The following is a 13,570-nucleotide window of genomic DNA, read 5'->3' as shown; positions in this document are numbered from 1 at the left end:
GTGGTTTTTGAAACAAAACAATGTTTATTCCATGAACTCAAATTAACCTTTTAAATAAACATTGGATCTCTTAACACCCTTACTTCAAAGATAATCCCGAAAATAATACAACACTACCCAATCCTGCAACCTGTTCCTTTACATATCCAAGAGTCTTGGGTTAGGATTCTCCAAAATCCCAGCTAAGTGTTGACACCGGTGTAAATACCAGTGTTTCATGCCGAGTCAACGGGCCTCTTGGCCCAGCGATTCAGTGGCCCACAGGGGGCCAGAATGGCACCGGAGTGCTCCACGCAGCTCCGGCGCCAATACGCAGCCGTGCACTGCCAGGCAGGTCCGCGGATGCACGTGGTTGCCGTTTCCACACTGGTGCACGCACTTGGTTGTCATTTCTCCGATGGCGCTGCGCAACATGGCGTAGCAACACAGCAGGCCCACACGGAGCAAGGTAGGTCACCCCCCCCCGCCAGATTGCCTGCACCCGCCGATCGGTAGCCCCCGATTGCGGGCCTGGCCATCGTGGAGGCCCCCCGCTGGAGTCTGAGCCTCACCACCCCCTCACCAGGACGGTCACCGCGGCCACGGGTCCTAACTCCCGCTGGGTGGTACTATGTGAACCATGCTGGCAGAACTCGGCCGGTCGACCGCGGAGACTCGCCTCGGGGCCTCTTTCAATGGCCCCTCTTTCAACGGCCCCCGACTGGCGGCGCATCGACTGCCGCCGATTCTCCAGTCGCCGGAGAATCACTTCCCAGCGTCATAGTGGTGTGGCGGGAATTTTCGGCATCAACAGCAATTCTCCGACCTGGCGCGGGCTCGGAAAATCCCAGCCTTGGTGTTTTTGCTGGATAATGAAGATTTTAAAAATAAATAAATTTAGAGTACCCCATTCTTTTTTTCTCAATTAAGGGGCAATTTAGCATGGCCAATCTACCTACCATGCACAAATTTGGGTTGTGGGGATGAGACCTATGCAGACAAGGGGAGAATGTGCAAACTCCACACGGACAGTGACCCGGGGCCAGGATCGAACCCAGGTCCTCAGCGCAGTCAGCAGTGCTATGCTTGATAATGAAGATAAGGTAAATTTCTTCAGGTGGCTTCCAGACTGCTTCAGATGTTTGCAGAGAAATTGAGTCAGAATTTTTAACACCAGAAATTTGGCTTTTTACAGGAACATGAACCTACCACTGAAACCTAGTGTAAAGTAATTAGTGATTTTTGCAATTGGGCACCCTGACTAAAAACATTTGTGTGGTAAACTCACTGTCAGCTGCATTAATTAAACTACACCAAGTTCCTACTAAAGTACAATTAATATTTTTTAATGTGAATTGTGCTCCATTCTGCCCAATTTGCAGTTGTTAGAACATTTTACAGATATGCAAGTTAATAAGTGGAAAAGTGAATTATCACTTCCTAAGAGTTGGTGAATTGCACCTAAAGTTCAAATTCTACCCTATATTAAATTTAAAAAAGCAATTTGTTGGTATGTCTAGTCAATCACCACTTTGTGTATCCCAAGCAACATGATCAGGTGACTTAATAAGAGATTAGGGAAAAAATTGTATTTTTAAAATCTACCCGTCCAAACTTGTGGGTTTTCATTTCAGTCTTGAACTAATAATTTTGGATCCTGCTCAATTACAAAAATTCAACTACTTAAAAAAAGAAACTTGCTATGTTATTCGGTTCTGCTACAAAAGCTAGCAATATATTTCACATTTTTAAAAAAACTTTCCTGTTGAACAAAAGGGCCTTAATTTTCCATCTTAAAGTTCTGAACTTTAAATTGTGGCCTATATCATAACACGAGACCATTCAGCCTATGCTGGCTCTTTGCAGAGCCACCAATTTAATCTTAATTTACAGCTCTTTTCATTGAAATAGCATAATCTAATAGGGTTATAACATTATCCAATCCACTGAAATACATACCAGATCATAATTCGCTCTCAAGAAAATAATTCTCACCTCCCTTTGCTGTTTCTTGCCAATTGCCTTTTCATTTATATTATTCATTAGGTTACCAATTCTCCTGGAAGTGTAATTAGTTCCTCCTGGTTTACTTTGTCAAAATCCCTTGTAATTAAATTCACCCTTAAACCACCTTCTCTCTTCTAAGAATAATCACAATTTTTGTCATCTCGCTAGATAATTTAAATTGCTAATCTTCGCTTTAAATCTCTTCCACATCCTTGACATTCTTATGCCTCTAATTGAACACTATACTCTAGTTGAAGCCTAAAAAGTGATCAAAACGCTTTGGGAGCCGGGAAACAAATTGCATTTCCACTGTAAAAAAAAAATGCACAAGAGCGTGAACTGTTTTTAAAAAGGATTTTAGAAAAATGTAGAACCAGCTAACTGCTGTTTTTGCTGCGTTTAAGAGGACTGCTAATTGAATGCTAAAACTGGCCAGTTACATTAGTAAGCGAAAAATTAACCGTTTCCTGGGCTTTACTCCTTTCACTGGTCTCAACTTTGACCCCCATAGTTGAATAAAGCTGTTCCTAGATAAGGTATTGGAAGATGATTGTGCTTGGCAAGGTATTGCTAGATGGTTGATGCTTGTGCAACCAAGCTTCATCAAGGAGCTAAAGGTGTGGAGGAAACCAATATTTCTAACAACTTGGATGTTTAGATTGATGCGAAAACATTTAAGTCTTGGTTGTATATTGCACATTACATTTTAATATGCATACTTCTGATTTATTTTCATAAAAGCCTTACAAAAACACAAACTCCTTTGTTTAGGTAGGTTTTTTATTGTCACTAAAGCATAAGGCAGTATTTTACCAAAAGGAGATAAATGCTACAAGACACGGTAGCATGCCTTTCAAGATAGTCTGGTACACAAAGCAACAGAATGACCAAGGTGACAAAAATAGTACACATATCTAAATCCTTGTATAATGTAGGAGGATACAGCACTGGTAGGCCCCTCCGCACATTAAAATTGCTTTACAGCATACTGAAATTAGACGGGAACTTATTTACTGTCTGCATACTGAATGGCAGAAATAGTTTAGCAGTATTGCATCTTCCGGTACTTTTATTTCAACACATTTATCATACAATATAAGATCTATTGAAAAACAGATGTGGGTTTAATTACCTCTTTCTGCAACACCTGTAACACTTCTGAAAATTTCTGAGCAGTTGATTTAAAAAGAGACTGACTGAGCTAAAATAACAGCAGTAATTTATGTACATTAACAGTTAAAAGTAGCGCAGAGACAAAATTAAATCCATTGTTGAGTATCAGTGGTTTTGAAGATTAGTAATCGCTCAGGTAATTTTTTCCCCTTTGAATGTCTTGCTAGTAAGTTTTACGGTGTTAACAGTTTGGTAGCTACATTATCAATCCAAAAACAGTGCCTTGTTTACTTTTCCTGGCTACAATTCACTCTCTCAGCAATAAGAGAATTGTACGTGTATTTTTGAGAGGGTGGATGACTGCATCTATACACTCAAAGCAACTCTGCAACTGCTCCTCTAGTTTTACGAAGTGCCCAAGTTGTTCTAAACCTCCTGCACAACTCAATATTTTGAAATGCTAATGCACGAATTGATGACAAATTGTAAACTGCTGGAAAAAAGGGCCTTGCACTATTCTCTCTAAAGTCCAGTTACAGCACCACCTTTACATTACTGAGGATTGGGAACAACTTTGCAGTGACAATGACTGTGTTGTAAAAGGCAAATATTTGAACTTGTGATGCAGAACTAATTGGAAGAGGGAAGACTGTTGCAGTATTAAGAAAACAGCCCCATTGCAAAAGCAAAACGACAAATTAAGGACTGAACCTTTGTTGAGTGACTGGAAGCGCACTGAATCTACAGTCAAATCTTGATTTTATGCAAGATAGGAATTGGTTTAGAAATTCACTGTGTAAATCCCTTCAGGAACTATTACTGTTCCTCTGGAAGACGATTAGTTGCAGAAAAAAGCAGTCAAACTAGAATTCCCAATAAAACTGCTTGGAAAACAAACTGCAACTTTACAGCTTGCAACTCATCAGCAATCCCCTTCACAGTATCACTCTCCTTTCTCCTTTGTGCGAAATGTTGCACTCTGTTTTGACAAACGTTCTCTACATCTCTCAAAAGTAGGAAAAACCTGCAATAGATTTTGGCCTCATTACTTGGCACAAGTGCAAGGAACATGCATCCATGTAGTATTTAGCTTTACAGTGCAGTAACTTTTAACAATCAATTCCCAAGGCAATGCTCAAGATGAATGCTGAAAGTTTTTAACAACTGATGTGCACCAATGTACGTGTACAAACTGCAGCTTAACCACTTGCACAGATAACTTACAAATATTCACAGTAGTTATTCAAAATATTAGATAAAGAATTGTCACAATCGGCACTCAGCAGTATTTTATAACGAACACATCATATACAAATGGCTCCATTTTCATTGGCTTAGTCTGATCCAGCAACAGGGCACAATTACATTTTTATAAACATCTTTTATAAAAGAAACTTCCATACAATTATTCTAATATATAGCGGTGCTATTTTAAGAAAGTCAATTTATCGAACATCTGGTGACAATGAATTTAGTTACAGTTGAACATTCAGCTTTGATAGCACAAATTTCATAATGGCAACAGATGTGCAGTGAGGGTGCCTGGCAATGCATTCAATTATTTACTTTTAGAATCTGTTTAATATTGGATATCCAATCTTGGATTAGGGAGGGATAATGCAAAGAATTTGCCAACGTCTCTAATAGTTTCCTGAGAACAAAAATTATTGATGCGTAATCTAGAAATTTAGCTTGATTTTTAAAACTATCACCAGCGGAATTACGATGGGTGAAGCAGTGATACTGAGGACTGAAGTGCACTGAAGGACATCCAAATTTCAAGGTATGAGACCAGATTATAACCGCTGTACTGTGTTGGAAAAACAATCCATTGTTTGTGCAATTGCCAAACGTTTTGAATCTCTGAGACACAATCAGAAACTTTGAACAAATTGAATGCGGTGTGGCTAAAGACGCTGGCTTGCTATTAATTTGACCATGTGGTTTCTAATCCAAACGTTATGGACACTTAAATTCTATTTGTGCTCTTGGTGTTACAGAATAACAAATTCAGAAATATAAAAGCAGAGCACATCATACTTCTACTTTCTCCATTGAGGCTTGGATTTAATTCTCACAAAGACAAATTACTTCCCAATTAAAAGCAGTTATATACAGGATTGACATTTCACTCAAGAGTATAAGGAAGTTTACAATAATCTTGAAAACAGAATGAAAGAGGTCAACTAGTTCCATCAGATACCAGCTATTTTACTTGTTTTACAAGTGAATCTGTTCCACAAACTTTGTATGAAATGTGTTAATTTGAGGAAGGATCAAAAGTCCGAGGTGGAGCAGTCACTGAGGGAACCTCAGAAGTTGTACTTAAACAATCCATTAAATATTAGAGGTTACAAGCTAAGGAGCTATACTGGCAGTTTCTAAATACCATGGTCTGCCTTGTCTGATTGTTGCACTTCAAATCAAAATGTTCACATTACTTACACAATGAGGACAGTATCTCAGACTGATTTGAATGTCATGAAACACCACATAAGAATAATCTTCTGTAGTCACAAGAATTTTGGCTATGATTGCTCATTTCATGCATGGATGTGTTGCGAATGACAGACCCTGAAAAATATTTTGGGGATGACCCAGTAATATCTTTTCTTTAATAATAATAATAATCGCTTATTGTCACAAGTAGGCTTCAATGAAGTTACTGTGAAAAGCCGCTAGTCGCCATATTCCGGCGCCTGTTCGGGGAGGCCGGTACAGGAAATGAACCCACACTGCTGGCATTGTTCTGCATTACAAGCCAGCAATTTAGCTCACTGTGCCAAACAGTACTTAAAGCTGATGGAATTATTCTTGCAGGGCAATGATTGTCTGCAGAATTTCAAAGCATGGCTGCTTTTAACCCCTTTCAATCAAAATATTGTTGGAGTTGACAATGCGCTCAAACTGAAGTCAGCTGTGCACTGTTCTAGTAACCTTGTCTTCAGGTATGTAATGAAGGACAGAAGAACAAAGTGAACAGTCAAACAAAATAGTACTCTACACTGCTTTTTTAAAAAATGGTCCTATACACTGTTCACACATTCACACAGTGCAAATATCTAATTTCTTCCTCTTGAATTTTATTAAAGAACTGGAAAGTTTTATTTCAACTCAACCAGTCATTTGTGGAAACTCAAACATTTCCACTCCAAAATGCAACTGTTTGAGGAATGTGGCGAATGGTATAAGATAGCATTTTTTTTTATCTCTTTTGGTTCAAGTTTTTTTTTTGCAGAGGGCAGCACATAAACAAAGACTGGGGAAAGCATGCATTCTCAGCGCACTGTACCACATATCTAACTTCAGTAAATAAATACAGATTACTAGACAAATTCCCTTAGCATGGAGGTCTAAGACTTGCATTTTTAAAAATAATCCACACAATTTTAATTTGCCTTTTATAAAAATTGCATATACTAATCCCACTATGTGCTCAAAATTAAGTTTGCGTAACCAATTGTGATGTGATTTTGGTGACCAAAATATAAGCAGAAAATCAATTATTTTCATCAGTGCAGCCCATGCTTTGCAAATGTGACTCAATCTCAGTTTTGCCTAGCTAGTGGGTTTCCTAAAAAGCAGCAAGTTATGACTACAAAATGATTATCCCCAAAGATTTTGGTGCAAAAGAAATCATGATTACTGCCTGCTTAAATGTCAGCCTTTACTGTCTGGTGGGTCTACTGCTGGACAGGGAAGAAAGATACCTCACTATGCAAAGTAACAGTTAAGCTGTGACTGAGTAAACATTCTATTCACCTCATGAAGTTGTATAGTTGGGAAGGATCATTACCAAGAATCCATTTCTTTCCACAGGAAAAAAGCAAGTGGGCAAATTGTGCCCCAGGCAAGGTGGCAAACTAAGTTAGCCAAACTCTCAATGATCCTTAGCTCACTACGAAGAAAAGAAACAGAGGCACCTAGATAGTCAAATTTGTATGTTATCATGACATCCTCATGGAGTGTAAATATGCTAATAAGGGAAAAGTTTGGGCACATTTTTAAAAAATCAAATACGGTTGATACTATTTTTATCCGCGGGGAGAAAAATCTTCTCTGGAGAAAGGTTTACACAAAAGGGGCAATTCTATAATTGGCCAAAGCTCTAAAGTGCAAGTAGCAAAAGGATGAAATCATACTGAGCAAGGCCTGGACCCACTACAGCTTCTTCAACCATAATCAGCAGCAATAACAGGGCTAAGATTTGGCTGAAGCATTCCTGTTCAAAAGGAGACATCATACCTTTGAATCACAAATGCGATTTATATTAACTCTTGTCACCCGTGAGCTTGTAGAAGGCTTTTTTAAAAACAACAGGCATCCCTGACATTAGGTCTGGAGTCATGGGACGTACACTGGAATATGTTTCCAATTTTCCCTTTGCACCAAAGCTAATCGGAGCAGTAAAATTACTAATGGTTAAAATATCAATATTCTCTACATTGGTTTACTTTCAAATTGTTTCAGGAAGTGAATAAAACATTTAAAGCCTGGTACTTGGATTCAGGAAAAGGTGGCATGTAATTTGAACTCAGTAAATTGTGTGCATTATGTTCATAATTTAGTGGCTACTCAAACTCTTACAGTTAATCTCAGAAGATTTGATCTAGGACATAGGGCGAACACACGAGTATGAGGTGATTTATATAAGCCACACAATAGTCTGGCTCTAGAGTTGCAGGTTTTTGAGGGCCAAAGGTACACTTGGGGTACACTTATCACAGTATAATGCCCAGTGTTTCTAACATGACCAATATGCTGAACTTAATTCAAAAATTAAAATCCATAATAACACAACTGTGAGTGTATGCATCCATTTTCTAGTTGGTTTTCTCTTTCACCAGGTAATCATTTGCAGCCTAGATGGAGACATTAGTTCAGGCTAAATTGGAAGCCAGAAAGATCTATAGGTATTTAAGAGTGGTCACAGTCCTTCCAACCTCTACATTATGAAAACATGACCAAAATGTGTGGCGGAGCTGGCAGGGGGAAGGATGTTTACCGACCATCACGCAAGTTGAAGGATCTGGAAATTATATGGACACACCTTTATTCTCATCACCTGCTCATACGGATCTTATCCTGAGGCCTTTGGATTTGAATATACTGGCTCTAGTAAAGTGCTTGATGTCTGTCAGAGATTGTGGGTGTGCCTAGCCATATAGCCTGCTATACAAGTTCCCACCTCAGGAAAATAACAAATCTTGTGCAAGAAACTGGGTAAGCAAGCAACAAGCCAACATTGTTGAAGGTGGGGCAAAGCACAACCATCCCAAGGTGCAATATCTTATTTATGTAGCACCATGCCAATAAACTGCAAAATACAACTCCTGCAACTCTGTGGCAGAGCACAAGGAAAATTATTGACTCAACAAAAGCGTTAAAAATTTCAACGATTGCTGGATATTTAATTCATTAGTCTGAATTCTAACCGAGGAGAACAGCAGCGCTCCACGTTTAGCTGATAGTGATCCTTTAATAAAAAAAACTTATTTTTTGCAGTCAGTGATGTGGCAAGATGATCTAGAAACTAATGGCTCTGTAAAGTAGACAACAAATGTTCAGTTTTAAAACTTACTTCTCACTGAACACTGATGTTAACCTAAGAAGTACTCTTGAAAGGACAGGAGTTGAAAGGCAGCAGACCTCACCCATGACTGAGGAATGATTTAGAGAATGAAAGTGTATAGAAAATCACCAAGAAAGCCTAGAAAATCATCAAGAAAGCCTGTTAGATGGCAGTAGTGTAGTAAGAATTTGGTGCAGGAAACATGTAACCATGAACATGTTCCTAAATATTATGTTATGTTCCCTGCATTATTTTTTTCTTTGGTACTTTTTTAGTATTTAAAGCTGCTGCACTGGCTTTAAAATTAAAAGTTAATCCAGGCACAAAACTAATTTGGAATACACACTGATTTCATTTTTGCAAATTCAAGTTGGGTTTAATTTAAATTCAGGTCAGTTTTTATTCCAAATTTCTTGAATTTAATGTCCACACTTCCTGGATAAATTAGTTCAGTTATTTAACCGTTTGAAATTATGTGGAGTACAACAGTGACAGAAATTGGTGTCAGATATACACCAAAGGCATTAAAATTTAGTATCTGTTTTTTCCTCCTAAACTTAGAGTACCCAATTATTTTTTTCCCAATTGAGGGGCACTTTAGCGTGGCCAATCCACCTAATCTGCACATCTTTGGGTTGTGGGGGTGAAACCCACGCAGACACGGGGAGAATGTGCAAACTCCACACGGACAGTGTGGACTTTAAATTCAAGAAATTTTGATCGAACACGGGTCCTCAGTGCTATAGGCAGCAGCGCTAACCACTGCGCCACCATGCCGCTCAAAATTTAGAATTTGTAATTAATTTTGCCTTCAACATACTTGAGAAATAAGCTCAGAATCCATCAGTGTCTAAGCATTTTGTAATTATGCCATCAAAATTTGTGTGTGGAGTCATAGAATGGTTACAGCACAGGAGGAGGCTAGTTGGCCCATCGAGTCCATGCCAGCTTTTTCCAAGAGCAGCTTTGCGAGACTCGCTCTGCTTTACCCTTTCCTCATCATTCTGCAATATTTCCTTCAGGTACTTATCCAATTCCCTTTTGAAAGCCATGATTTGAATCTCCCTGTTCCACCCTTTCAGGTAGTGAATTAGCAGATCATCACTGCTATGTATGTTTAGGTCATATTTCAAACACTGGTTCTAGACTCTGGTTCCAAGGTTTTTCCATTACAACAACGTGTCTTTGGTAATCAGCTAAACATTGTTAGTACCTTGCTTATTGCCGTTTCCAATAATAATGAAAGATTTAGGTGACCTCTCTCTCTCTGAAGGAAAACCCCATAGGAGAATGCATGGATGAATTTCCATACTTCACTCCGAACACATCTACACACAATGTCATCTCTTTTCATTCATGATTGGTAGAATGAGACACACTCGACTATATTATGGTAAACACACTTTATGATTAAGACAATATTTTTCTTGAAGGTTATTTTTGGCTTTGGGTATGTGTTGACCTTCCAGTAAAATCTGGTGTATGAATTGTACCCTTTACTGCATAATTTGTGCATGTGTGCATACTCTCTCTTACCTTTCTGCCAGAGTAGATGTTCAAATTGTGGTTCATTTTATTTGATATTTGGGCTGTTTGACTGATTTATGAGAGGAATAATGTGGTTACTGCCTCCACTATTTCAGAAGTACTAGCTTTTATTGTATACTGAATATATAAAACATGTCTGAAGAAGCCAAGTGTATGATGCAGTCAAGAATATAACTGCTGTTTACGTCCCTAAATATGCTAACCATGTTGTTTTTGGCATGGGTGTCCGCTTATGTATCACATTAAATGTATTCATATGTAGAAGAGGTTGCTGTTTGTTTAGTGTTTGTGGTCTGCTATGGTCACTCAACAGTGGCAAAGCTGTCCTAATGCAAGGCAAAAAAATTATGTAATGCAATGTCTAAATCTCCAAAATGATACAGGGAACTTTTTCTTAGCTGTCCCTGAATATAAATAATCTGCCCCGCACCACATGTACCATTCAAGCTGCTGTTAAAACAAAGCCAAATAAAGCACTACTGAGGAATTCTAAGAGTTGTGTTCAAATGTGTATCCCTCTTGCCCACAATAGAGTGATTTTTCTGGTGTGTGTATACTACACACATTCATTAAAATCCTTCAAGAAATTACACCTTTTCTGCATCTGATGCACTTACAGGCTTACAATGTGATTCATTTGACTTCACTGACAGATTCAATCCAATTTAATCCTTTTGCACTATTTATAAAAATGATTTGTGATTTCTTTACGTTCAGATATAATAAAGTTCACCAGCATGCTCCCCATCAACAATAATGTATTTGATAGCTCTGCCAGCAAAGATGTTATTTTAGCATTTTACAAACCAAATGCAGGTTGCTATAATTTCTAGTAATAAAATAGATTTTGTTAATAACTTGCCAGCAGACTTAAGTGCATTAATCCCTAATATTGTAAACCTTTTCTCTAAACTAGCTGCTTAAATCGATGCTCGCTTACACACAAAAGGAAACGGAGCAAAACATTTAACCTTTTACGCTATCGTATTGACGAATATTTCAAAAGGGACCTGGGTGATTGTAAAAGGTAGTAAGCCTGGTTGTAACTTAGGTGTCAGCAACAACAGTATGATATAGATATCCCCTCTTGTAGGCACACAGTGGGTAGAATGTAGCCACAACGAACTTGCCATCGAACATTCTTCCAGTCAGCATCTGCTGGGCTATTTTGCAGTCAGCAGCACTTCTGAATTCAACAAAAACCTAGTTTTTAAAGAAGAAAGAGAAAAATAGTCCAACATTTCATATGAAAAAAAATCATGTATTTCTCACAGCATAGACAGGAGCTTCACAGCCAAATATTCTTAAGAAATGGCTTTCAACTGAAACTGAATATTGAGGCTTTGTCTTTCTGTTAACCTAGAGAACCTAGTAGTGTGGTGTAACGACAACAATCTGTCCTTCAACATCAGCAAAACGAAAGAGCTGTTCATTGACTTCAGGAAGCAAAGCATCATACACACCTCTGTCTGCATCAATAGTGCTGAGAGCAACACAGTAGCTAGCACAGTTGCTTCACAGCTCCAGGGTCCCGGCTTGGATCACTCTCTGTGCGGAGTCTGCACATTCTCCTCGGGTCTGCATGGGTTTCCTCCGGGTGCTCCTTTCCCACAGGCCAAAGATGTGCAGGTTAGGTGGATTGGCCATGCTAAATTGCCCTTAAGTGTTCAAAACGGTTAGGTTGGGTTACGGGGATAGGATGGAGGCGTGGGTTTAAGTAGGGTTTGCTTTCAAGGGCCAGTGCAGACTCGATGGGCCCAATTCTATGATTTGATGGAGAGGTTGACAGCTTCAAATTTCTAGGTGTGCACAACACCAATAATCTGTCCTGGTCCACTCATGCGATGCTACGACCAAGAAAGCACAGCAATGCCTACACTTCTTCAGGAAACTAAGGAAATATGACATGTCCACATTGACTCTTACCAATTTTTACAGATGCACCATAGAAAGTACCCTATTTGGCTGCACCACATCCTGGTATGGCAAATGCTTGGCCCAAGACCGTAAGAAGCTACAGAATCATGAACACAGCCCTGTCACACAAAACCGCTTTCCATCCATTGACTGTGTCTACACCTCCCGCTACCTTGGGAATGCGGGCAGCATAATCAAAGACCTCTCCCACCCGGGCTATTCGCTCTCCAATCGGGCAGGAGATACAAAAGTCTGAGAATATCCACAAACAGTTCAAAAACAGCTTCTTCCCCACCGTTACCAGACTCCTGAATGACACTCTGATCTCTTCACACATCTTCTGTACTGATTAATATTACACTCCGTATGTATCATCCGATGCACTGTGTATTTATGTGTGTCCTATGTTTTTTCATGTCTGGAGCGATCTGCCTGGAATTTACGCAGAACAATACTTTTCCCTGTACCTCGGTACACGCGACAATAAATCAAATCTAATCCAAATGGGTGGGTTTACAATGCATGTTATTCATCATCTTGTTGACAAACTTGATTGGGAGTTAAATTGTTCAAGTTATTTTATATTAAGTATGGTAACTGGAAAACATCACAAATCATTACAAGCCAATACAATTTTTTGCAGTCATGGAGTAAATGTGACAGCAAAACGTAACCCATAAGTATTATCCATCTAAAGTAACATCAATCCTGATTCTCTAACAAACGTGTTCCTTCTGGCTTAAGAAGGACCATGCGTCATATTTCATAAAACCTGAAATGCATATATTGATTTTTAAATGAACATGCAGTTGAGATTATCTATAATGAACCGCTGCCCCCTATTTTCTTGACCAGAATTGGTAGAAAACATTATCAGGGCACTCAGCATATTAAAGTTTAACAATTTACTTTATTGTCTACTTTATTGACTAACCAATTTTCTTTTAAAGCTGCAGTGAGAAATTATTCATAATATTAGTACTGTTCTCAATGCACATCATTTCTATGTTGTTTAAGTGCAAAAAGATCCTCTATTCCAGGAAATAATGCTTAAAGGATATGCAGGTGTGGTTGCCTTTTGGAACTAATTCTATGGATAACTGGCTTTGTGCTGTCCATATCCCTGGTATCCTCAAGTTCTCCTTGATTAAAGTTGAATGATTAATGACTATCCAGAATGCCCATGTGGATTTTTAAAAAGTGCTGTCCATGTACCATCATCTCTCCTACTAAGTTTCTGTACAAAAGATGTGAAGTACTGAATAACAGCTGCTCCATTGCCTGCAGAACATTTGGTTACATTAGTGGGGAAGAATGTGCATACAAACTGTTTCAGGTCATTAACTATGGATAGACAGGGGCACTGTAGGTAGAAGCATACTGCATTAGCCTCAGTTTAAATTCCATTGTTGTCCTCGGCCAGTTCCTGCTTTT

At 38.8% G+C, this 13,570-nt stretch overlaps 1 protein-coding gene across 1 annotated transcript in view; it reads right to left on the bottom strand.

Annotated features, from left to right (window-relative positions):
* Nucleotides 1-2,748: 2,748 nt before the first annotated feature.
* The window catches only part of uhmk1 (U2AF homology motif (UHM) kinase 1), a 36,723-nt gene continuing 25,901 nt past the window's right edge, over nucleotides 2,749-13,570 (bottom strand). The window contains exon 8 of the mRNA XM_038794906.1: nucleotides 2,749-11,422. Within this exon, the coding sequence (XP_038650834.1) occupies nucleotides 11,267-11,422 (156 nt within the window). The 3' untranslated portion in view covers nucleotides 2,749-11,266. The remainder of the gene's footprint in view (nucleotides 11,423-13,570) is intronic.

The sequence above is a fragment of the Scyliorhinus canicula genome, chromosome 4 (assembly GCF_902713615.1).
Source record: "Scyliorhinus canicula chromosome 4, sScyCan1.1, whole genome shotgun sequence".
Lineage (NCBI taxonomy): Eukaryota > Metazoa > Chordata > Chondrichthyes > Carcharhiniformes > Scyliorhinidae > Scyliorhinus > Scyliorhinus canicula.
This window is presented reverse-complemented; position numbering and strand designations above follow the sequence as displayed.